At 37.4% G+C, this 25,084-nt stretch overlaps 2 protein-coding genes across 3 annotated transcripts; both read left to right on the forward strand.

Annotated features, from left to right (window-relative positions):
* The first annotated feature begins 289 nt into the window (after positions 1-289).
* Positions 290-11,841, forward strand: ctdsp2 (CTD small phosphatase 2). Its single transcript, XM_005801900.3, has 7 exons — positions 290-992; positions 4,785-4,951; positions 6,292-6,393; positions 6,600-6,656; positions 7,669-7,761; positions 8,013-8,198; positions 8,753-11,841. The coding sequence occupies exons 1-7, from the start codon at positions 932-934 to the stop codon at positions 8,876-8,878; spliced, it is 792 nt and encodes a 263-aa protein (XP_005801957.1). The 5' UTR covers positions 290-931; the 3' UTR covers positions 8,879-11,841.
* Positions 11,842-14,477: 2,636 nt separating this feature from the next.
* On the forward strand, positions 14,478-24,763 carry tmbim6 (transmembrane BAX inhibitor motif containing 6). 2 transcript variants are annotated; one of them, XM_005801899.2, is made up of 10 exons: positions 14,478-14,585; positions 15,904-16,011; positions 16,104-16,212; positions 18,354-18,474; positions 18,576-18,624; positions 18,733-18,830; positions 18,913-18,992; positions 20,186-20,286; positions 20,415-20,490; positions 23,842-24,763. In XM_005801899.2, the coding sequence occupies exons 2-10, from the start codon at positions 15,956-15,958 to the stop codon at positions 23,863-23,865; spliced, it is 714 nt and encodes a 237-aa protein (XP_005801956.1). In that variant the 5' UTR covers positions 14,478-14,585; positions 15,904-15,955; the 3' UTR covers positions 23,866-24,763. The 2 variants fall into 2 exon arrangements, with proteins under 2 accessions (XP_005801956.1, XP_023191810.1); XM_023336042.1 differs by having other exon boundaries at positions 14,492-14,581.
* Positions 24,764-25,084: the final 321 nt, after the last annotated feature.

Genomic DNA, 25,084 nt, shown 5'->3' on the forward strand with positions numbered 1-25,084 from the left:
AAATTATTTTTCACTGCACTGCTTTCATTTCGAAGTAGTGAATATTCCGTTTGCAGTTAAACTAACAAAACAGATCCTATTCTAACGGTTTTGTCCCGCATTATTTGCGTGGATTTGTGTTTTGTTTATTTTCTAACATTTCATTAACAAGGCGCGCGCCCATTTGCACGAGAAGCGCTGGAATGTGTTCGGCTGGGCGCGTGCAGGATAGGGAGGAATGCCTTAGCCACGCCCCCTCCCCACCCCCCCTTCCATCCGTATCGTCCAATCGGAGAGCGGGGACGGTTTCAAGGCGCCCGAGCAGTGCGGTCCGTGGAAAAACAAAACCCCGCATAACATCAAAACCCGCATTTTACAGCCAACTACCGCCCGGAATCCGTTTTTCTGTGTCGGATTTTACGTTTCGCAGCGACAGACGCGGGTTTTCGCCGCTCTTTGGGGCCGTGCGGGCGGTGTTGTTTATCTGTAGTAAGGGGGGGCTTGAAACCGACCTCCCTTGCCCCATTTCCTCGGTTGTTTTCCTTCTTTCGCCTGGATTCTCCATGTTGTTGGTGCAAAAGTGACGGCGGAGGGGGGCAGCTCGGCGGCTATCACCACCCAATAGTAACGGTACACCCGATGAGACGGAGCGGGCAGAGAGTCGGATAACCTCCGGGAAACATATCCAAGTGCCTCGCCCCCCTCGCCTCCTCCTTCCTCCCGAGGCAGCCGATTGAAGAACAAGAAGCATCGGTGTGGAGAAGAAAGAAACCAGGCAGGGACGAGATAAATCCGGACCGTAACTGAGGCGGGTCACACGGACGGCAGCCTCGGTGAATACTGCTGCTAGAGTCGCCTTATCAAAACAAAAACAAAAAACCCCAATGAGGGACGCCCATCATCAGTGCTCGGGGACAGGATTTGAGGATTTTGAGGGCTCCGTGATTGTCAGATGGAAAGTTCTGTTATCACCCAAGTGCAGAAAGAAGACGTCCAAGTGTCACCGAAAGCAGGTGAGCTCATTAAACCCCCCGCAGCTGCTGTGTTTGTGCCCACTGCGCGGAGCCCCGAGCTAGCTGGGTTTATGTGTAATAATAAAACCTTGTAAGAAGAGCGCCTGTTTTTATTTGACAGTTGAGGGCTGCGGTCTGAAAAGCGCGCTGCCTTGTTTTGGCATCCCCCCCCCTCTCCTCTTCCACTCCACGCAAGTCCTAAGTGATCACTGTGGAATACCCACGCTTATCCTGCTCATTTTATATGGCGCCAAAAAAAATCTGTTTTCCTTCTGAGATCATCAGAGAGGAGGAAGAGGGAAAAAAATAGCATCAAATTACAAATGAAGACGTCCAGCGTTAGTTTTATATAACAACACACAGAAAATGTGTTTTATAGTTCACGATGTCCATTACAGCCCGGGCTTAGCTATTGTTGATCCTGTTTGTCTCTTTCTGCAGTGGGTGCAAATCTGTGGCTCCTCTTCGTGTTATTGTCAGTGGCGGCTCTAAGGAGGGGCCAAGAGGGCTTTTAGCCCCTTTATTAGGAATGTTAGCAATAAAAAAAACCCTGTTTTGCCTGAAAGAGGAAGGGAAGAAAGTTCAAATTCTCTCAAGATCATGTGAGTAAAAGCTTAAACAGCTACAGTATTTTAGAAGCTAATTGTAATTTCATTTAATGGTTTAATTATTAAAAAATGGACGTTGCAACTGTTTGTATGAAGATTTTGAAGACAAAATGCATGAACTCTTAAGAAAATAAACCAGATACAAATAAGATATTGTATGCATCAAACCTAACCCAACTTGTTTTAAGTTGTTATAATCTTGAAAAGCACATTATCAGGTGTCACAAAAATGTACACAAATGAGTAATAAGAATTAATAACGGTCTATGTAGCCTAATTAAAAACCTAGAAGAACACAAGTATAATAAAGTAAATAATATTCTTAAAAGAAATGAAGTGTATATATGTGTGTGCTTGTGTTTATAGGAAGGAACACGATGTACACAATGTGAGACACACCCACTACCTCTATAATCCAGCCCACTTCAGACACCTCAGATTATTCTGTTTTTCTTTAATTATTATTAGAATAAATACAACTGTGCTAATCATTCTTGCAGCCAGTGTCTCAGATTTATTACTTCAGTGTTGGAAATTTAAACCATTAAAAAAACGAAAGAATATTCTGCACAGAGAAATTCAAAATAAACAATATAATTAATTTCTGTGACTGAGTTAAAAAATATTTTCCTAACTTCTAATAGAAACTGAATTTTCCATGGGCTTAATTAGTCAAGTTCACACATGTAAAATCAGTGGAAATATATGTAATATTTGGCGAATATTTACATTGCAAAGCCACAATTTGACCCATAAATATGCATTTATTTTGACTTAAAAGGGAAAATGGTCATTGTTACCAACTAGCTACCAGAAATACATTTAAAAAATAGTCTGGATTGTTTTTTGTTTTCAGCCAGCTGACATGCAGTGTGCAGCAACAGCTAGTGTACATACTTTACTGTGTTCCTTAATGTGTCAGTGTAGATTGTTTCTCCTCATTTAAAGTATTTTAAATGAACGGCGTGGTGAAAATGGTAACTTATCATATATAATAATTAGTATAACATAATTAACTTTATGATAGTACATAAGAAATTTTTTTTTTTATCACTGTTGTATTAATTTCTGTTAATATCTGTCCTGACTCCGCCCTCAGATGATGTCAAGCGCCGTTTTGAAATCATGGACACTATGTTTTTAGCATGTTTTTAATATTTCCAAAACAAATTACCAGGTTTTTTTTTTTTTTGTATCTTTGTAATGAAAAATATGAATTTACAGCGTTTTGAAAATGTAGAAAAATTCAAAACCAAAACTCTGTTGTTGCTTTTGGCTTTTATGGTACTGTTCTGAGTTTGGCTAACTGTTTAAAAACGGAGTATATTTTTTGTTTTTATGTGTTTTCTTTAATCGATCGACATCAGGATAAACCTGCTGAATTAGGAATTTTCTCTCAGATGTGTTTTGCTTCTGTTTCCGGCTGTTTTGGCACCGTCCCGCGCCCTGCCAGCAGCAGGCACAGCGCTGTTTCTGTCCTCTGGACGCCAGAAGCATCATGTGCGCCTCTGGCTGCAGCCGATTGCGGCGCCGCTTTTGGGGTTTTTTTCGGAGCAGGAACTGGGCGTGCATCCTGTCGCGCATGAACGCAGGGATGTTTGCTGGTTACAATAAGGAACAATCAGGTGCGGCGGCGCTGACAGCGGAATGCACAAACACTCCCCGTCCTCAACACGCCCATTGTAGCGCCGCTCTAAAACATTTGGTTGTTTGCACACTTTGCTCAGGATTGAAAGAGGCTTTGCTTCACTAATTCAGCCTCTTGGTTCATGTTTTATCCATAGAAGATAATCCAGCCTTAGAGTCAGATTCTTTGGCTTGTATCTTTTTCTTTTTTTTTTTTTGATTGTGTGGGCTTGGGTGATATTTTGCATTTTTTGTGGATCCATCTGTCTGTCACTGATAAACCTCTGAGAGATTAATCTTCCCATCCTTTTCACATGAAGGGGAGTTTTGCTGTGTTATGTCATACGTATCTTTTCCCTGGAAACCAAAAGGCTGATTTAAATGCCAAATGTGTGTGTTAAATCTTTAACCGTAACGTCGTCTATACAGGGAAAAAGGTCGCATGCCTATCTGCAGTAACTGTATTGAGTTGCAGCGCGCTTTGTCTCAACATGGCGTTGTGTAACAGGGCTGTTGCCGTGTTTGCATTACGGGTTTAGAGCAGCGCCGATCAGGGTGCAGGCTGCTGGTTGGATGATTAAATACTGAAAAATCTAATTTTCAAGTTTCTAAACGCATTAACTGTAAACACACTTTGATGCACTTTTTCTTTTAGTTTAACAACAATCACATGCATTTTTGGCATGCAATCTGACTATTTGTCTTTTCTCAGCTCTGAATGTTTTTCATTAAATGCAGAAAAATGAAGCACTCCTACGAGTTTTGTACTTATAGAAATGTGCCCTGATTTATACAATAATGCAGTTTTCGGCTTGATTCACAACTTTTTGTTCTTTTTTATGTGAAAAGATTGTAAAGAGAAGCAAAAATTGGTTTCTGCCAGCGAAAGCCTAATTGGTGCATCTTGGTTTTCTCCACTCTCCCTCCTCCTTTGCATGTTTATTCCAGCGATCACACAATATTGATGGGTTTTAAACTCTCGTTGCGTTTCTTTGCAAGTTCTCACACGAAATGCACCAGAGGGAGCTACGGGGGGGACTCGCAAGAATGCCTTCCTCCCCTTTTCTTTGTCTGCAGCACAGGTGTTGCATGGAGCTTCGGGTCTGATCAAAGGCGAGCCGCAGTTGTCGGTGTGGTCCGGTCCGGCTTGCCGTTTCTGGCCGAAAAGGGCCCTGGGAGCTTAAAACAGCTGGAATGTTTTCTGTCTGTGTTTTCCGCTGAAAAGTGTGGGTTTTCCCGCCCTCTGCGATTATGTAACCTGTACCAGCCATTTCCAGCAGCAGCAGCAGCAGCAGCAGCAGCGGCGGCGGCAGGCACATTAGAAACAGATTTCTGTGCATGGGTCTCTGCCATGCATGTCGACAGATGGACGGTGCCTTCAGGAAAATAGGAAGTTCAGAGTAGATTTTGCAGGCAAATTGCATCTTGTTACACTACATTAAGCACTTTTTTTTTGTTTGTTTAAGCTCTTTTTTGAAGTTAGCTTATGGGAGTTGTGGGATTAAAAGCTGAGGCCCCACTTAAGATTTTCCTCTTTTTCTCTCGCTCGCCCCTTCAGGCCAGGTGAGCCGCTCTGCCCTGAAACAGCCTCGGAGTTGTAACATCTTCAAAGCCCTCTTCTGTTGCCTCAAAGTCCAGGATGGACCCAAACCACCTCAGCCGCCACTGCCGCCACCTTCCCAGCATGCCCTGCTGGAGTCACAGGAAAATGGGACGGTTGTCAAGGTAACGTGGATGTAAAAGTCTTCACATCAGAATTGTTTAGGATTCATTTTCATTATATGTAATAGACAGTGGCCAAGTGCTGATTCTTTAAATGTTCTTTCATGTTTCACTCTTTTTCATCCTCATTTTGTTTCGTGATTTTCTGAGACAGTAAAAGTCGCCCCAACTGTCTTAAAAGCATAAATGCATAACATGATGCAAATGATTAATCGGATTAATCGATTATTGAAATAATCAACAAATTTTAGTAAGCGATTAATTATTAACTTGAATTTAACTTTTTAAAAAGGAAGACAATTTTCTGAAAAAAGCAACTTACTCAGAGCGGTAAATAAGGCAAAACTGTACAAAAATATAAACATTTTACATTTAAGATAAAAAAAAAACATTTCTTTGGGATAAACATGTTTTATCCAGAACTTCTCAACTGGCAGTTTTAGCTTTGCCTGTTTCAAATTATGTGAAGAAAATCTCAAATTAAGCATCTTTTTCTATATAATTATTCATTTGTTTATCCCAAAAATAATCAGTGTTTTAAACCTGCACTGTGTTGATGTTAAGTCAAGCAGAAATATTGATGTTGGAAATATTTTTTTTAGGTGCAGATGCATTCTTTGCTACAAATAATCAATAGTTGAGTAAAGGAATGCTGTTACTGCATGTTAGGCAATAAAATTTTTATTTTTTTAATTAACAAACAACAACTGAATAATTTGTTTATTTGAATCTTAATGTTTGTTTTTCTTTTAGAAAGAATACATAATTAAATGAAATTAATTTTTATTTGATTAATCAGCAGAATAATTGTTATCTGCAGCCCGGCTACCAAATACCAAGCAATCCTGCAGATTTTCATGTTGCAGTTCAGTGCAGCTTTACTTTGCATTAAAGTAGAAGAATGCTGAAATCATCTCGTCAGAGTGATTCTACAACGTTTAGCATCACGTTTGGTAATAACAACCAGTCCCTGCTTGGGTGTTACTTTGCTTTTTACAGGCTCACAAAAAGCGTCTTTCTCCAACTTGATTTTCCTTTCCTAATGGATGAGCCATTCCTGTTATGTAATAAATTAATTATTAATCCCCATCTGCGTGGAAAGATGGAGATCTTAAAAAAATGACACTATTGTTTCCCTCTTAGAAAATCAACCAAAAACATGTAAAGATGCTCCTGAGCTGCAGCTAAAGGAGATAATCCTCCCTGTTGTCCTGAAACTGAATTCATCTAATCTCATTTTCCCCAAAGAGAGAACATCGAATGAGTCGGGATTGATTCCCAGATAAATCTCTGCCTCGTAGGGACGAGTTGTGTTGTTATAAAGTGTTGATGTTTCTCCTCAGCCATCAGAAGTTAGCCTCCTGCCTGAGCTGAAGGCCGAGGACCAGGGGAAGGTCTGCGTGGTCATAGACCTCGATGAGACCCTGGTGCACAGCTCCTTCAAGGTACATCTGCCTCTGGTTATTTTCTTTTTTTGCATTTTGGATGCATTTTTCTTCATAAAAAGCAGTGATTTTTTAATTGAAACCTCCAACCCTGCTTCATGCAGGGCAGTTGTAGAGCGACTCGCTGCCTGTTTGTTATGTAATGCCATGTGAATGTACGCGGCGTGCCAACCCTCCCCTCTCTCCCTCTGTCTTCTCCCCTCCAGCCCATTAGCAATGCAGACTTCATCGTGCCGGTGGAGATAGAGGGGACCACACACCAGGTAAACAGCCATGTTTGCTGTGGGCGAGTGGGGTGGAGCCCGTCCTTTAGGTTTTCACACAGAGATGTGGCCACGGATCCCCCTGCTGGCCAGATGTTGAACAGAAAGTGGAATCAAAGGGAAACAGTTTTTATTGACATGCACAGGAAATGTTACTGCAATTTATTTAAAAAGAAGAGAAAAAAAAGTTTAAAGCTTGGGGTGTCCAAAGTGTGTCCCTTGGCTATTTATGCAGTTCAAGGATGATACAAATGTGTTTTTAATCAGGCAAACATTTTTATTGACATCATTTTCTTGCAAAGGAAAATGTTAAGTACAACATAAAGTATTTGTCTGTTTACAACCAAAGTTTTACAATAAGTAGAAAAGAGTTGAAACGATTAATCGAATTAAATCCTGATTAATCAGATTAATTGTGATCGTTTATTAAAGTGCACTAAGGAAATGCTGCTATTGCATTTTAGGCAATGAAATGTTTATTTTTTATTTTAAAATATGAATTTAATCATTGGTTTATTTGCGTATTGCAATGTTTTTTAATATTGTATGGAAAGACTTGAGTGGTTAAATTAAAAATCAGTAAAATGCGACAATTTTTTAAATCCGATTAATTGATTAATCAATAACTAAATAATTGTTAGTTCCAAATATCCCTTATTACAAAACTAATAATATACAATGACTTTATTTGTTTGACTTGCCGATTTTGACCCACGTGACTAAAAGTTTGGACACCCCTGGTTTAGAGTTGAGCATCCCTGTATATCTGAGCATGTGGAAATGTGATTAAGTCAGAAATGTGATTCCTTTGGACTTGATGTGCTGGTAAGGAATCCCACAGTGGGCCTCCGCCTGGTTCAAGTAATCCAGGATAGGCTGGTTCATGCTGGCGCGGCCTATTCTTGATTACTTGTTTCAGGAAGTGGTCATGAGCAGCTGATGCATTATTCGGATGGGGGGGCGTGTGCATGAATATGAACCTGTTTTGCTTACAGCCTGTGTGCCTCTCCAGGTGTATGTCCTGAAGAGGCCGTACGTGGATGAGTTCCTGCGGAGAATGGGAGAAATGTTTGAATGTGTGCTGTTTACAGCCAGTCTTGCTAAGGTACAAAAACAGATCCTGAACTCCATTTTTATTTTTTATTATGTGTCAGCAAGTTGAAGTGTTGTGTGGCTGATTTAAGCCCTGATCTGTCAGATGTTGTTCTGCTTTCTCTCGCCTTTAGTTCCTGTTTTTTTAGAGCTGCCTAGCCTTATTATTAGACGCCCTGAACACATACACAGCTCTAACAATCCATAGACAGTTCTTCATTAGTGTGTCCTCGCACGTCCCCGCTCTTGTCCCTCCTTCTCCAGTATGCGGACCCAGTGACGGACCTGCTGGATCAGGGCAGCGTGTTTCGGACTCGGCTGTTCCGCGAATCCTGCGTGTTCCACCAGGGCTGCTACGTGAAAGACCTGAGCCGCCTGGGCAGGGACCTGAACAGGACCCTCATCCTGGATAATTCCCCTGCCTCATACATCTTCCACCCTAATAATGCTGTGAGTCCATGCCTGCCTCCGCTTCTTGCTTCCCGACCCATTTGTTTTTTTTAAATTGTGGGCGACATTGCTTAGAGGTGACCTATTATGCCTCCTTGAACAAGTTAGGATAGGTCTATCAGCGATACAAAACATGTTCATTATGTTTTTGCACTAAATCATTTTTAGATAATGAAATTTTAGACTTCTCAGTTCAGAATGAGCTGTTTTAGGGCGCCTTGTCCCTTTAAATCTAAATAACCTGCTGTTGGCCATGCCTCCAAACTCATCGTTTACACTCTCGCGTGAAAATGGCTGCAATCAGATTTGTAATCATACAACTGTACATCTTTGAAAAGCAGAAGTAGAGCCTCCTGCACAACCAATAAGAATGCAGCAAATGGTTTCTGGATTGTAAGACAACAACAAAACAGCTTCTGAGAAGGAATTCTTCACATAGAAGCCAGTTTTTAAAAATATTTTCTGTCATTTGTAATTTTTTAAAGAAAAATAAATCGTCCCTTTCATTCAGGACTTTCTGATCTCTGTTAACAATCTGTTTTCTGTTTGTCCAGATTCCCGTGGTGTCATGGTTTGACGACGCGGATGACGCCGAGCTGCTCAACCTGCTGCCCGTGTTCGAGGAGCTCAGTAAGGCCGAAAACGTCTACACCCGGCTGGACCAGCTCCGGGAACAGTAGTTCTGCTCCTCATTAGTCTGCATTCGCCGAGAAAAAGACGGCGCCGCGTTTTACCTTCGCACTCACGTGCAGCTGGTTTGGGGATCTAGCCCAAACTTGGCGATCATGACAACCACTTCTATTTTTCTTTTTTATTTTAATAAAAGCACTACAAGAAAAGACTGGGAATTAACCAAAGCCATCCCATTACAATCACTCCAGCTGGTTTAAATATGAAAGTGGATCTTTTGCCAAAGCAGACGTCTGCCTGCCTTCACTGGACTTTTGGATATGGTTTGCTTTATTGTGCCTTTTAAGGAACAAGAGTGAAAAAAAAAAGTTTTTTAATTCCACCAGATTTTTATACATTTATAGATTCCTTTTTTATATAAGGAAGTCTATTTTTAAATGGTGAACATTGTTTCTCTATGCAACCCAGTTCGGTAATAACATGGTGTACCTCCTGCGGGCGACAGATATGAGATTCTGCGAAAAAGTCTTTGCCCCCTTTACAGATTTCTTCTGCTTTTCTTCTTAAATATTTCAGATCATCAAAAAAAAACTTTATTATTAGACAAAAAATATTTTTATATGATAATTATTGAGGGAAAAAAGCTTTCCAAATTCCTTTGGTCCAACATTTATGAAATTATCGGTGATTAATCATATTTTTTAGGTTTAATTTCACTAACAATACATTTTAGAATTGAGGAATTTAAATAGTGTTTGTCTAACGACACAAAGTAGGTCAAAAAATCACACATTATGCCCTGACCTAAACATAAACAATCCCTGACACCTATCGGTTTGGAAAAGGTTACAATGCCTTTTTTAAAGATGCATGCTTTAACCAAACTAGAAAGTTTGGTTCGTTTGCGGAAATGTGAATGCGAAAGCGAACTCTGGTCTGCAGAAAAACCTATGTTTGGGTTCGGTTGACGTGAACTCTGGACTGGAGACTGCTCCACAAATGGGAAGCAGGCTAAAGCACAGGGCATTCTGGGTAAATACAACCAAAACAAATGCGCAATGTTGCAATTTTGGTCCCCAGTCGAACCGAGTCTACCAGATTCTCAGGAGTTAAACGCCCTCAGGCTAAAGGACGATATCCATGGATGAAGAAAACATGGGTCAGAAATATGATCATCCAATGGCTTCATCCTGGATCGTCAAGCCAAATGTTGCCTGGGCCAACTGTTTTCCACTGTAAAAAAAATCACTGCCAGTTATTAAAAACGCTTTATTTAAACTTAAAGAGTCTCCCTACACTCACTACTGCACACCCCCTTTGTTAAACATAGACATATTTGGTATCCATGGCGACGTCAGACTCTTGGCTAGGAGCTGATAAAAAGCGTTTGAGTTTATTCCCAAGACAAATGTCAGTGATCAGGAACCTTCATCAAAAGGACATTCTTGAAAGTTCTGGTAGTGTACAAAAAGCTACATTTTTGTGATTTTTTTTTTCAGTAAAATGTGCCTGAATTTCTTGTAATTTTTCATTTTTTTACACAGGATTTCCATAAAATACCCTTCAAGTGGAGTCAAATATTAGAATTTCTTATTGTTTTACTACAATTGGGTGGGAAAGAAAGATAAATGATTTTAGACATGTAAAATCCCCAGTTTTGTAGCTATTATTTCACTAAAACTTCTGTAAATTTGCTTTAGTTTACCTGAGCTGCATCAGTCTTTGCACAGGTGGATCGGTGATTTCCAGAAGTCTATAGCCTTGTTTATATTTTTAAAATGTTTCTATGCTATATAATGTAAAAGATACAAATTATTTAATATTCCAGTCTTCTAAAGCTATTACAGCTGCTGTGATGCTTACACCTCTGGTGGAGTCTCCTAAGTGTTGGCTTCATTAAGATATCGATTATTGAATGATTATTCCAGCTGTTTCAGCAGAGGATGAAGATCTGAGATGAAGAAGCAAAAACTGGAGAAGTCTTTTAAGGGGGCGAATACTTTTTATGGAGCTGTAAATGTTGCTGTATGCTTATTTACAAGTGGATTCTACTCATTTGTGCTGTAAACAAACTTTTTTTTTTCCCAAACATGCAATATAAATAATCGACGTTCAAATTGATGTAGTTGGGTTAACGGGCGAAGATCTTTGGTCCGATGTAAACAGTTACACTGGATAAGCTGGCACATAGGATGAGCGTAAACGTTAAGAGTTTTCAGACAATACTTCATTTGTTACCGTGTTTTTCTTTCTTTCCAAATGACAAACAGCTTGCACTTGTTTTATATCGACAGTGCTGAAAGTAAAAACTGTGCCTTTTGGAAACGGAGGGACAGAGAGAAACGCCTGAACAGAGATTTTGGAGGCCTGCACACTCCCTGGTGTCATGCTGAGCGTGAGAAAAAACACTGTCAGGAGCAAACAGGTGGGGATGCCAGCAGCTCTGGTACTTACAGTGCAACACTTGAAGCTATCAAATTTGATATTTTGAAATTGCTAAGTGTTTTTTCTATATATATTTATTGGCCAAAATAAACTTGCAATTGTCCAGGATTTCTTAATGCGCAACATTTTATATTGTGATCCATTTTGCCTGTACTGAGGCTGGCCTTGTGTTTTACTGTTTATCTGTGCCTATATAACACCTTTTGCTGATGGAATGATCTTCAACCTGTTCAAATATAATTTACAGAACAATTATATTTGTTCTGTAACAAATCTGTGCTTTCATCATGTTTTCTATTCATGTCGTATTTTAAGAGGTTTTCTTTGGTAGGATGGTTTTTACGATGTTTGTCTGATGCAATTCTTGCCTGCATGTTGATGAGTCAAATATGAAAATGAAAATGTATGTTGTGATGACCAAAAGTATTTGAAGAAGTCTCAATTCTTTTGTGTGTTGCAAAAAATACAAATAAAATAAACTTTTTATACCTGATCAGACCAAAACTCTAAAAAAAGAGAAAAAGGTGCTACCAATTTTGATTTTAAAATAAAATTTGGTTATATTTTATATTCTTGGTACTGTATGTGTTCCTTTCATCTAAGATACAACTTGAAATATTTACATCCACCTTGGAGTTAATGCATGTTTTGGTGATTAGATTTGGCAGAAATCAGTAATACAGAACAAAACGTTGGTAAAATACAAAGTGTTAAATGGAAATATCACCTGTTTTTATAGCAATCTGTTTTAATTTGGTTTGATTTTATTTTGTGTATTTAAATTAGTTAAAAAAATTAAATCTCTAGCAAAGAGATATAATAACCGGTCCATTTTATTATATTTACACATTTTTTGCACCTTAGCTGCCTTACACTAACAAAATGTGCTTGTAAATTTGTTCATTAAAAGACAATAGACTGTATACAATATATATCTTTAAGGCATACAGAATAAAAAGCTCTTACTACAGTCAAAATAAGATTGTCTAGAAGTAATAAAATAAATGCTACTTTTTTGTTGGGGATTTTAAGTTTTTAATATTTTAAATACGGAAAGAACATACAATATGGGTTATATTTCAGTTTGATATTTTGAATTTTATAACAAAAATCAACTAATCAAATTATTCTGTTTTTATTTGTAATTTCTGGTCTGTTCTTGTATGTTATGGTTTGGTTGTTTTTTTTTTTACAAACCAGTAATAAAAAAAAACAAAAACAATAAATGACAATAGTTTTTAATTTTATTTTTGGTTTGATTTGTGTTTCATATTTAAAATGCAAATAAATAAATAAAAATTAAAAAAAAACCCTAGGAGGCAAAGCTTTAAAAGAAATGGCCCATTTTATTATTATTTTTTAATCTTATAACACTTCTAAGAATTCACATTTTGATTGTTTTGAAACATGCAAAGAAAATAAACCTGAGTGGACATTTTTACTCAGCGTTTTTGGATCACAAAATTTGTCCTTTTAATAACATTTAACAATTCTTATTTTAAAAATGATATAACCTAACTTTTTATTCTTTGTCAATAATGTTTTTAAATGAGAAATAAATAATTACCAAAACTTTCACGGACAATTTTGGGTTCAGTCACAACTGAATTCAGGATTATGTATCGGTAAAAACAACAACAACAGTTGGACTGCGTATTTATCTCAGCGTTGGCAAATTGAATTCAAAAACGAAAGTAATATTTACGTTTTTACATGCCCGTCATAATGAAACATACTGAACTGTTATACTAAGGTGCATTCATAAATAGCTCCAATTTATTTCTATATGGCAAACTAATTTTTGACTGTAAAATATGAACCCTCTGTTATTTATTTCCCTTTCAAACTGAAAACTAAAATTAGACTTAACATTAAGTCGAGTAATCAAGCAATGACGTCGTTTCGCAGTCTCTGGTTACAAAGAAACGACATGACGGCCATTTTAGGTGAACGTTTCCCAGTTAACGCATCAGGAAGTGGCAAAGAGATTCGTCAATGAGTAGAGGCTCTGTTATAAAATTACACATTTGTTTTCACAGGCAATGTTCACATAAAACAAAGCAGATTGTTTATTTACCAAACGCAACAACGTCGCCGAAATGCGAACGTCACTGCAGCTGGTCGAGGATGAAGTTGGCGTCCGATTCAGAGCTTTATTAAAGGGGCATTGCAGAGTTTTAATGCCACCTTGGGTATAGCTTCACTCAATCGTATTTGAGTAACTTTTTTGGGGAAAAAAATTACTTATAGAAATTGTTTTACTATGTCTTACTTCATACATTTATATGAGTAATATTTTCAGAAAGTATTGCTACTCTTGTAAATGATACAAATCGAATCACTTTGTGTTAAGTGAGACTCTTCTTCCATCTGTCAAGCCTGACAGTATCACTGTATCAAAAAGATACAGTGAACAAGTGAACACTATACATTATCACTATAAAGTACTTAAATACATTACAAATAAACTTTAGTTTCAAAGGTTTTACATTGAAAAAGATTGGAAATGTGTTTCTTCTGCCTTGGTTTGTTATTTTTCTGATTATGTCATTGTTTCTCATTTTGGTCTTTAGCATATCAAGCTTTGCACATTACGTCATACATAATTCTCATGTGAAGTGACACTTCTGGGAACTTTGCAGCTGACTAAAGTTAAATATCCGGACAGTTTCTTTTTGTTGGTGTCAAAGGTTCATCTATGATTTGCACATTTGCCTACCAAGATGGCGGCTCAATGATGCAGATTATTTCCAGTTCAGACTTGTGGGAACTATGTATTTTTTTCTGTCTGATGGCATCATTATAAAATATTAAGTCAGATGTTGTGATCCGTTATTGGAGAAGTAATTAAAAGTAGCCTTTTTACCAAATATTTTTTGAGTAATTTCTTGGATGGCTACTTTTAACTTTTACTGGAACTAAAATGCATAAAATGCATACTGCTCTTACTTAATTACAACTTTTGGGTACTGTGACCCCAATAAAGATTTTTTGTTGTTGTTGTCTAATTTTCACAAATAAACTCAAGGTTTCATTTATTACTACATGTTTCTTAAGAAGCTACAATCAATATGGAATAATTCACCTATGGTTTGATCAATCTAATCAGTTAAGTTGCTGAACTACAGAAATCAAAAGTGGATCCAACCGTTTGCTGAAGGTACAAATCGAGTGCCGACTTCGGTGTCATGAAGTCTTCTGGGTGTTTCCATGGTGACATCAGCAGACTGACACGTACTGGTTTGTTAAGAAACCGTAGCAGCGAGCGATCCAGGAAAGCACCCGAACATTTCGGAAGGCAGAGCCCAGTAGGTGTGTTGGCCCCAATGTGTTTTGTTGTATGCTTGTATTTTGATGCTAGCAGTAGAATCGTCACTGGTTTTAGCCGCGGCTTTCTGGTGAAAAATACCGAAGACGTCGAGTTGTGTTGACAGATTTAGCAACCGTTAGCTAGCTAGCTAACTAGCGGGCTTCGCTAGGCTACCGACGTTAGTTAACGCTGACTTTACAACAGCTATTCATAACCACGTTAGCGCTTTTTTGTTTCTATTTAGAAATCAACTTTTGGGCTACCTTTAAATTTGAACGACAAAACTGAACTCTAGCGTCTGTTTACACAGCTTTTATTTGTTCGGTGTATTTGCATATGTGCTTGTTAGCCGTTGACATTTGATGTTAACCAGTGGTTTAACGTCTTGTTTAAATTACGCAATTATGTTTGTTTTAATGGAGTACCAGTCGGTTATTGATTCTAAATGTAGACTATTTAATTTAATAGTTGTTTTTTATTGAGAAAATGTCACTGCGTTTGTATTGTATTATTGAGTGTTAAATTTGAACTGAAAATGGTTTAAATATTTTTAAAAAAAGAGAAATGATTACCAGAAATCTATTTGTACTCAGACTAGTGGAAAAACTAAAAAGGGAAATCCAACTGTTGTTGACATTTTCTCTTGTATTTGATATTTATTAGCGCCTATTGTAATATACGTATTAGCTATTTTTTTTAAATGTATGTCAACACAATTAATTTTGATTTAGAATAAAAAATTTCAGAAAACCCCAAGATCGAATACATATATACATATTACAAGTTTGAAAGGTTACAGCATCAAAGGAGCTGATTTCTGTGTAAAATCACACTTTTTCTTCGTGTAATGTTAATAGTATTTCAAATGACTGTTTTAAATGCAGTTATCGTTTGCTGATATATTTAATTGTAAGTTCACATTTGACATGCTAAATTGTATTCAGCCTGTTAGATCGATAACAGAGCCTAAAATTGTAAGGATCTCAAAAAGGGCTATAAGCTCTGATGAGAAACGGTGAGGAAAATTTGCATTTATTTTAAGTTATATTTATTATAACATATCATACTGCCCAACCTTTCACAAAACTAGATTATTTGTTTTGTAATAAGGCTTGGCTGCCTTATTATTTGTATATCTTTGCTAGAAATTATTTATTTTAAAAGGTGCAAACATTTATGTGCAGCAAAATGAATCGTTAGCAAATCCTTATCCTTAACTATCTTTGAATCTGGCTGTCTTACACAAACCAGTGTTTTATGACCATACAATAAAAATCAAAGGTCAATAAAATTAAGCAGTATTTTAATTTTGTTTCACAGGAGGCATTGTTGGATCAAAACACTCTTAAGATCCTGAACACCTGATACCATCATGAACGTGTTTGACCGCAACATCAACATTGATGCCCTCTTCAGGTTTTCCCAAATGTATGTAAGCTTTCGTTTCAGTTTGTGACGCTAACATGCTTCAACTCGTGTCGCCATCTCTCATGCCTCTTTTGCTGGGATCTTCTTTGCAGATCTCACTCCACCCAGGTGCACCTGAAGAATGTGTACTCCAGCTTGGCTGTCTGTATGTTTGTGGCCGCAGCCGGCTCATATGTTCACGTGGTCACCCGCCTTTTACAGGTAGGTCAGAATGAACTGCAACAGGAATAGGTTGAGCTTTTAAATGGTAAAGTTAAACAGAAGCAGACAAATTTGAGCTAATTCTGTTGAAACAAAACTTTTCAAAAGTTTTCAAAGATTACACCCCAACCACCACGTCCATGGTCTTATGACCAATTACAGTTCATTTGCTTTAAAAAAAAGCAACTTTTTCACTCCTTAAAATGACATTGGCAGGGGTGGAATAAGTTAGATTTGAATGACTTTAAGTGACATATGAATGTGATGAGATGTAGCATTTACAAAATGTTCGTCCTTTGTGATTTAGCAGAAGTCGAGTCTTTCAAGAAAGTGATCTAAAGAGTTTAAAACAAGTTGCTTAGAGAGACGTTTATGGGCAGCCAAGGTTCACTGAGATACGTGTGTGAAGAGGCTGGTCTGGACTGATAAGGCTGCTGTACATTGGGCTACGTTCACACAGCTGATCTGGATGTTTGATTCCATTTTTTATTTAGTTTTATAAAATCCAATTTATTTTTGCGTGGTTCTTCATTCTACTAATTAAATGTGACCACAGTCAGATTTCTGTCTCAAAGGTTTCCGACCCCAAATAGAGCAGCGGCAAACCTTTTACAGAAATAAAAATGAAAGACTCAAACTTTTATCCTAAATACTGATTAAATCAAGTTTCCGTTGATTAGTTCCATTCAAAGTGTCGGCATCGCTTGCGTCAGGCATTGTTTAGGTCCAGAGTCTTCTGGTGTAGAATCACGACACATAATCTCACGTCAACGATCCAATAATATGCAACATACTGTTCAAACTGCAGAGAACAGTCTGATATGGGTTGCACATGTAAGCAATAAGTAATTAATTAATCGCATGATAAAGTAAAATGAGTATGGTCATTTCCATTCTGATGTACAGGTCAAACTTTCATTATTATGCCATTATCAACATATTACTTGAAATTGGTCTCAAAACAACAATATTTTAGCTAATTGTAATAATTACTTTTTCAATTTATAGTCCAGAAAAATGTATCCTGTCAGGCGCATGGGCAGCCTGCTGTCTGAAGGTAGACTTGGTTTGGTTTAAAAAGTGTCGGTACCAGTCCACAGAACCTTCTCCTGTTACCTTTACAGCTGACGGATCAGCAGCTAAACGAAACACTCCGAGGTCTAATGAAGTCTGTCCTGCAGGGAAAGTCCAGTTTGGGTGGGGATGTTTTAAATCCTTTAAATTCTGTCGCTACGCGTCTTCTTTCTTTTCTTCGTTCCATTTGATGACTTTAACTTTTCAGAGAAAGTGAAAGCAAACCAAAGAGGCCGCATGCTCTGTTTATCAGCTGCTACATGAGGCTGGTGGCACATCTCTTATATTTAATACGTCTTGTTAAAACATGTAAAGATTAAGCTTTTCTTGTCCAAATCCTTATATTTGATTTAGCTTCCATTTCTTTGTGATCTATAAACTATCACAGCATGGTTTCAGTGAGCCATCTGTGCAGCCATGTTTTGTGTGGACATTTGTTAAAAGCAACATGCTATTTTTTGTGTTCTGGTTGCAAACTGTGCTGGAGATAATGCAGAATATTTTGTTGATCTGCCATCTATCTCTACTTTTACCTGATAAACTATTAGCTGGATTATTTTTCTGTTAACTTATCAAGTTGTCAGGTTTATTATTGTTAATGGTTTGCTTATACTTGAGAAAATTGCCGTAATAATGAGGCTTTTTGTGTCCAGCAGTCTTATGACCTTTTTTTGCTATTTTGTTAAACGATTCAACACAAATGAAAAACTGAGACACAACTTCCTTCTAACCTTCACAATAAGTGTTTTGTATGTGCTAAACTTTGAATGTTGCTTTAAAGCTCATTCAGTTGTTTTTGAGGTGTGCATGTTTTAAAAATGTCTCTAATATCTCTAAACAGGAAGTTAGTGAAGATATGACCTCATACTACATCATTTCATTTCAGTTTCTTCCAGAACACACAGTCTTCAGATTTCTATCCTAAAATTCTCTAAACTGTGTTTGAATTGGTTTTAATGTTAAACTGTGTTCAGAGTTAATGAAAAGAACTCAAACACACTTAAAATAAACATTTGCAACCAAACGTCGTGGCTATGAGATGACTTTGCTGTGCGCCATCCCTCCAGGGCGGCATATTGTCTGTAATCGGCTCATTGGCCATGATGTTCTGGCTCGCCATGACACCCCACAACCCTGAGACAGAGAAGAAGAGACTGGGAATCCTTGCTGGATTTGCCTTCCTCACAGGTAAACTGATTTATTTCCAGTTTAAATTTGTACATTTGGAAGTTGGTCTGTAATCATGCGAAGGTTCATGCCGGTGTTTACACTCCTGTCTCCTGCTCCAGGCGTCGGCCTTGGACCCACACTGGACTTTGTCATTGCGGTCAACCCGAGGTATGTGAAAGATTACTGTGTGTTTATTATCTAAACAAGCTTTAGCCGTTAGCCTCCAGAGCTTTCGGCAGCTGAATTTACTCCTCGCTCTGGTTGGTTTCCTGTCAGCATCATCATGACGGCCTTCCTGGGAACCTCAGTGATTTTCATCTGCTTCACTCTGAGTGCGCTCTATGCGAAACGCAGGAGCTACCTGTTCCTGGGAGGTAAAGGACTCCTCTGCTGGAAGCCATATTGTTTTGGTTGAATATTATAACCTCACCCTGAATCCACTTCCTGTGCTCTCAGGCACTCTGATGTCTGGCCTCTCTATCCTCTTCCTCATGTCTCTGATGAACATCTTCTTTGGGTCTCTGATGTTGTTCAAGGTAAGTCTTGAAACATGCAGACATTTTTCTACCCTAACTTCTTTATTTTCACCCTCTTTGACGGCGGATGTTATTACTGTTCACATTCATGTTTGCATATAAACCCATGCTGAGCATAACTGCTGAATGACTCATTGTTGTATTTGATAACATTGTGGAAAACATCCAGACAAAAGAAAACCTTTCTGAACCTCCTTTTCAATGATTTTCAGTTATTTTTGGAAGCGTAATCATCAGATAATTACAATTAGAAATGCACCACATAGGATTGCTAAAACAATTTCAAGTGAGAGTTTAAAAAAATATGCCAATATTTCTAAATCTGGACTGTCAAACCTTTTTATTTATTGTACAAAATATACATTTTGCACCTTTTTGTACTTGTGTTTGTGTTTCAACTGCTTCTAAATACAGCCAGTGTTTAAAAACAAAAAACATTAAGTCGTTTTTTTTTCAGTAAGTTAATCATTTTTGGTGTCTGGAAAGCAGCAGCTTCTTTGAAGTTAAAGTGACAGGAGGCCCTAAAACATCTCCTTCTGACTAAAATCTCAATATCTGACAATGATTTGGTGGAAAAAATTTAAAGAATGTCTTTTGTAGCCCATAGACGTATCCTAACCTGTTAAAAAAAGCAAAGTAGGTCACCCTTAAATGAAAATAAAACACTTGGAGTATCCTCTCTGCTCATAAAAACACAACATTCTGAATGCTGGATGTATTATATGTTTAGACTGCAGACTGTAATTCATTCCACTTTATTTATGGTTTTATGATTTCACGGTACATTGGTGTCTAATGTATTGTTAATTGCTCTGTTATGTTGAAAATTACAACAACTTTGAGTGCTGTGCATGTAATTACAATTAGAGATGCACCAGCAAGGATTGCTAAAACAATTTCAAGTGAGAGTTTAAAAAAATATGCCAATATTTTTTGGCATATTTTTGGCATAGACATTTGTTAATGTTTAATATTAATTAGACATGAACAATGTGTAATGTATTGTTAATTGCTCTGTTGTGTTGAAAATTACAACCACTTTGAGTGCTGTGCATGTATTGTCACGGATGTGGTTTTTAATTTATTTCAAAAGCAGGTTTTCCACAGCATTTTGCTTTTCTTATCTATTCATTTTATTTGACCAGGAAGTTAACGGTGTTGTTTATCATGTTGTGTATTTTTGTCCCTGCCAGGCGCACATGTACCTCGGTCTGATCGTCATGTGCGGCTTCGTCCTCTTTGACACTCAGCTCATCATCGAAAAGGCAGAGAACGGAGACAAGGACTACGTGTGGTGAGTTTGACCCGCTTCACCTGGGCCTCCTAATCTGGTTTTCCTAACCAAATAACATGCAAATGCACGTAGAGTCGCCATCGGCTCCCAGGCAGGTAGTCCTAATCTCATCTGTTCTGCTCTTTAAGGCACTGTGTGGACTTGTTTCTGGATTTTATCACAATCTTCAGAAAGTTGATGATCATCTTGGCCATGAATGATAAGGTACAGAAACTCCAGAAACGTTACTCCATCCTGCGTTAGTCACGGGTCGGGTCGCAGAGACGTTCCTGCAGTGTGTCACCAATGCTCCTCTGGGTCTCCTTGCCTCAAAAATGAAATAAAATCTACCAACCAATTGTGAATTATCATTGGAGTTGCTCAGCAGACAGAAAGGAAACACATTTCACATTCAAAATCAAAAATACTTTCTTGATACCAAAGGGAAATGAAATGTTGTAACTCATTTTAATTCAAAATGTTCAAAGAGTTATTGTTGGCAGGAAAGATCTCCTGTAGCAGTCTGTATCACAGTGAATTTGAAGAAGCCTCTGGCTCAAGAGACTCATGCAGAGGATGGTCAGAGTTGTCCATAATTTCCTTGAATCCATTGCATCATCATCATCTAACGAGTTTTCAGTCATTTTCTTCATGCTTTCATTTAGCCAACACCAAATGGAGCTTTAAACATATTTTCAGTTTTATTTACTGAAGTTTACCAACTTCTGCTGCCACTGCACAAAAATTACTTTTAATCTAAAGGTAGTCATATTTAAAATAAGTTAAACATCTCATTTGTCTTCAATTGGAATAATGATATAAATAAGGTATTTAAATCAGAAAAATCTTTTTCAAATCATTTTCAGTGTGGTAAAAAACAAACAACAAATACAAACATTTATTAAAATCTTAAAAGTTTATTCCCTGATGTGGCTGGTTAGGCTTCTTCACAGTGTAAAGACCGAGGCAAATGTTTTATATTTATAGAGAAAGAGAGGGAGTGCAGTGATTTCACAACCTACCTCTGATGTGTAGAGAAGATGATGGGGACGCAGATATACATTAACAGGTACGGCTGCAACATTCTGAGCTGTTGCTAGGACTTGATGACTCATTAATATGAGAGGTCAGAGGTCGCTGGGTGGCTCGGTTGGTAGAGCCCGCACGCCGTGTGCAGAGGCAGTACTCCTGGGTTCGAGTCCTGGTCTCGGATCAATGACTGCATCTCTTCTCTCTTTTCCAAATTTCCTGTCAGTTTACTGTTCAATGAAGTTCACCAGAACCTAAAAATAAAGTTAAAAAAATGATGTTTAACAGCTGCTGTCTAAACTGAGCAGTTCCACTTTGCATCAAGACGACTTAACTTTTTACAGACTAAATAGCAGAAGAGTAGTAAATAGTAATGATCCAATGGGTGTATCCCAAATATAGCATAATCTGACTTCCTTTAAAGTATTATTAGACAATAAATAATATTTTTTGTCCTTCAGTGGGAAAATTCAGGTGTAACAACAGCAAATGGACAGGAAATTTAAAGGGGCAGTGTCATGTAAAATTGACTTTTTTCATCTTCAAAAATGAGGAACTTCTAGAAGTTTCTCATTTTAGAACTTTATTCCCTCATCAAAAACATTCTTTCATGCATCTTTGAGAAATTATTTAATCTCCATGGCAACCATCCCACTGTGCAAAACATCTGGGTGAACCCAGCCCCGCATTCTTCTCGGAGCTCCAAGTTTCCAAGCCTCCGCCTCACAGAGGCGCCCTCCTCTGCGGTTCCCCCACTCATCTCCTTCAGACTAGCCTGTAACAATTAGCAAACACCTGGTGGAACCGTGTGTCTGCTGAGCTCATTATGGGAGCTGCATCTCAGAGTTACAGTGGTAAAAACTTCGTTAAAGGGTTCATAGAGGAGCCATGTTGTGATGACTTCCTGAAGGCAGAGTTTCAGAAAGAGCAGGAGCTTTTAAAGAGACAGAGGCCCAATTTCAAGGCATGGACAATACAAAATGTAGATTTAAAACAAATAAAAGCAGAATAATGTAATGTGCAGTGAGAATAAATATACAGTATTAAAAATACTGTGCAGTTAAAAATCCAGCAGTTTCTTTATGAAGGAACTATCAGAAGGGATTTTTGCAGCTGGTTCAAGATGTTCCTCTTTCCTCTCAGTTGCCGGTTTAAATGTAAAAGAGGTAAGAATAACGGACTGTACAGTAAGGCTTTGGAAAATACAGTACAGTTATTAAATACACTCTGACCCCCCCCAAAAATGAAACTGATGGCTAACAATGGGTAATAAATAAAAATGTGTATTTGTATTTTAAAAGACTATTTACAAGAAGTGGAAAAACTGCAAACAGCCGGAATGTAACAACTTGTTGAAGTTTATGGTGACTGTTTCCAGAAGGACAGAGGTTGAAAGCTGAAAAGGATCAAATGTAGCAAGTGCAACTTTCTGTTATCTTCTAAAAGCCTTACTTTCTCAGCCTGAAAAGCCATCCTCCCTTTTAAACCCTTTCATTTCTGCTTCCTCCAAATTTTTAAACACCTCACATCTACTGAAAATAATTAACTTCTAGTTTTCTTCACTCTGTAACTGCCTCCACGCTGAAGAGTGTTGTCAGAAAGCATATACACAGGGTTTTTGTTTTCAGCCATTTATCATCGGTCAGGGTGGATTTCTGTCACCAGCTGGTTTCTTCTTCTCTGGTTACAATCCAGCCTGGATTACAATGGCAACAAGAACTTTATAAACCACAGAAAACTTTCAGCTGAGCTGTAATAAAACCCTCATAATGGACATTTCTCTTTGGTTTCAAAAGTAAATTTTGATGAGAACAATTGAAATAGATTTATAAACACAGTTTTATGTTATGTTCAACATAGTCTTTGGTCTAGGCTAAGGGAAAAATAAGAAAATTAAGTCACAACAGTGCAAGATAAGTCACAATATTAATATTAATATTATCATATTACCAGAATAAATTCATAATACGAGAATTAAGTCATAGTTATAATAATGAGAATAGTATGACAAAAAGTCATGAGAAATCGTAACAATGCGAGAATAAAGTCAGAATAATAATATGACAAAACGTCATGTTCTGAAAATAAATTCTGAATATTTCCAGAGAAAGTTCTACGACCGTCTTATTACCAGAATAAAATCTTAGAAGAATAATTTAGTAATTTTATGAATACTTCTACACAAAAAATAAAATAAAGAGGAATGTTGAGCGTCTTGTGAAGTTTTACTTTGGTATCAGTTTTACAAGAGAGTCTTTTGTAAAAGACCAAATTATTAGTAGCAGGACTTTAAAACTGTTGTGAAAATGACGCATTTGATTTTAAAGAATGGTCACGACAAATCTGTAACTATCAAAACTTTGTGCTCATTGTCACAACTTTTTTTTAGTAATTTTACGGCTTCCTTCTGGTATTGTTGCGTCATTATTCTGCTAATATTAACGCCGTGATAATTTTATGACTTCTTGTAATTTCAACAACAAAAAATTAGTCTGACCCTAATCTTCTGTAGTTGTACTAATTTATTTCTTTTGTTTCTTTTTTTAGGACAAGAAGAAAGAAAAAAAGTAAAACCTGATGGAACCGGTGGTCAAATATTAAAATCAGAAAAGGCACAATTTGCGATGCACTTGGTGCTTTTATTTACTTTCTCCTTTTCTCAATCTAACTCTTATGTGGTCTTATGTTTTTGTTTTTTGATTGACTTATTTTTGAAACTTACAAGGGTTGAATGTAAGTTTGTGGTACCCTGATGGTAGTTCCAGTTTGGCTGTGGAGAACACAACACTGCAGTGATCTGGCTCGGCCTGTAGAGGGGGGTGTTGCCTAACATAGGCCCTGATTCTGAGCAGCGCTTGAAGTTTCTATTACTGTTCTTTAGTGCCATAAATTAAGACAATAGACTCACTTTTAAGACTCATGTAAGATTCAGAAGCTGAATACTGTTTAATTTCTATTTGATTTTCTTATTTATAGTTTTCCTCAGTTCACAGTGGTGAAATGTAAGATTAGTGTCCCATGATTTAGAGAAAATAACCTTTTTTAGGTTTTTTTCCATTTCTGTTTTTCCCTGTTTTGTGTAAGAAATGTTCAAACAGAACCTGTCAGAAAAAACTAATCCTGTTAAACCCATCCAGACGAACATAAAGTCGCTGGACAAACTGGTTTATACATTTAGACATGCTGGGGAAGGAGACTGTCCCATCTGTCCTTTTTCTCTTTTATTTTTCCCCCAGCTTGTTTAACAGTGACAGGTCTTTCATCTGGAACCCGCCTCTTGTAAATTTCCCTAAAATCTGCTGTTGAACCTTTATTCTGCCAAATAACAATGTTAACCAGGCAATTTGGCAGCAGTGCAAAATTATTTTTTTCTTTAAGTGTAAACTGTGAAGAATTTTTGTTTATGTATAACGAAAACTACTAATTTGATACATTTGCTCAATAAATGTGTTGAACATTTCCTGATTAACACTTCCTGTTTTTCCTTAATTATTATACCTTATAATAATTGCTTGGATACAGACGTGTAAGGTAGCGCATTGCACATTCTGTCCACTTTTTAAGAATGTTTATTTGGTGAAAAAGTAAAATTATGATTAAAAAAATTGTTTCTTTGCTACGTAATTTAAAAAAACATTTTTCTTTGAGATGCAGAAAAATTTTATAAGATTTGTGTGAAACTCGAATCCAGATGAGAAACTGAGTGAGAGGACGAAGGTTCTTGAGCGAGCAGTGAAAAGAAATGTTTGCAGAATGTGAAGTAAATTCAGTCTTCCAGTTGAAAAACTGA

This window comes from Xiphophorus maculatus, chromosome 1 (genome assembly GCF_002775205.1).
Source record: "Xiphophorus maculatus strain JP 163 A chromosome 1, X_maculatus-5.0-male, whole genome shotgun sequence".
Taxonomy (NCBI): Eukaryota; Metazoa; Chordata; class Actinopteri; order Cyprinodontiformes; family Poeciliidae; genus Xiphophorus; species Xiphophorus maculatus.

Bases quoted from the DNA above. Each gene is read 5' to 3' on its own strand.
- ctdsp2 (XM_005801900.3), top strand. From the start codon at position 932: ATGGAAAGTTCTGTTATCACCCAAGTGCAGAAAGAAGACGTCCAAGTG. The intron at 993-4,784 runs GTGAGCTCATTA...TCGCCCCTTCAG, and splicing joins CCAAGTGTCACCGAAAGCAG to GCCAGGTGAGCCGCTCTGCC. The intron at 4,952-6,291 runs GTAACGTGGATG...GTTTCTCCTCAG, and splicing joins AAAATGGGACGGTTGTCAAG to CCATCAGAAGTTAGCCTCCT.
- tmbim6 (XM_005801899.2), top strand. From the start codon at position 15,956: ATGAACGTGTTTGACCGCAACATCAACATTGATGCCCTCTTCAGGTTT. The intron at 18,625-18,732 runs GTATGTGAAAGA...GTTTCCTGTCAG, and splicing joins GTCATTGCGGTCAACCCGAG to CATCATCATGACGGCCTTCC. The intron at 18,831-18,912 runs GTAAAGGACTCC...CTGTGCTCTCAG, and splicing joins GAGCTACCTGTTCCTGGGAG to GCACTCTGATGTCTGGCCTC.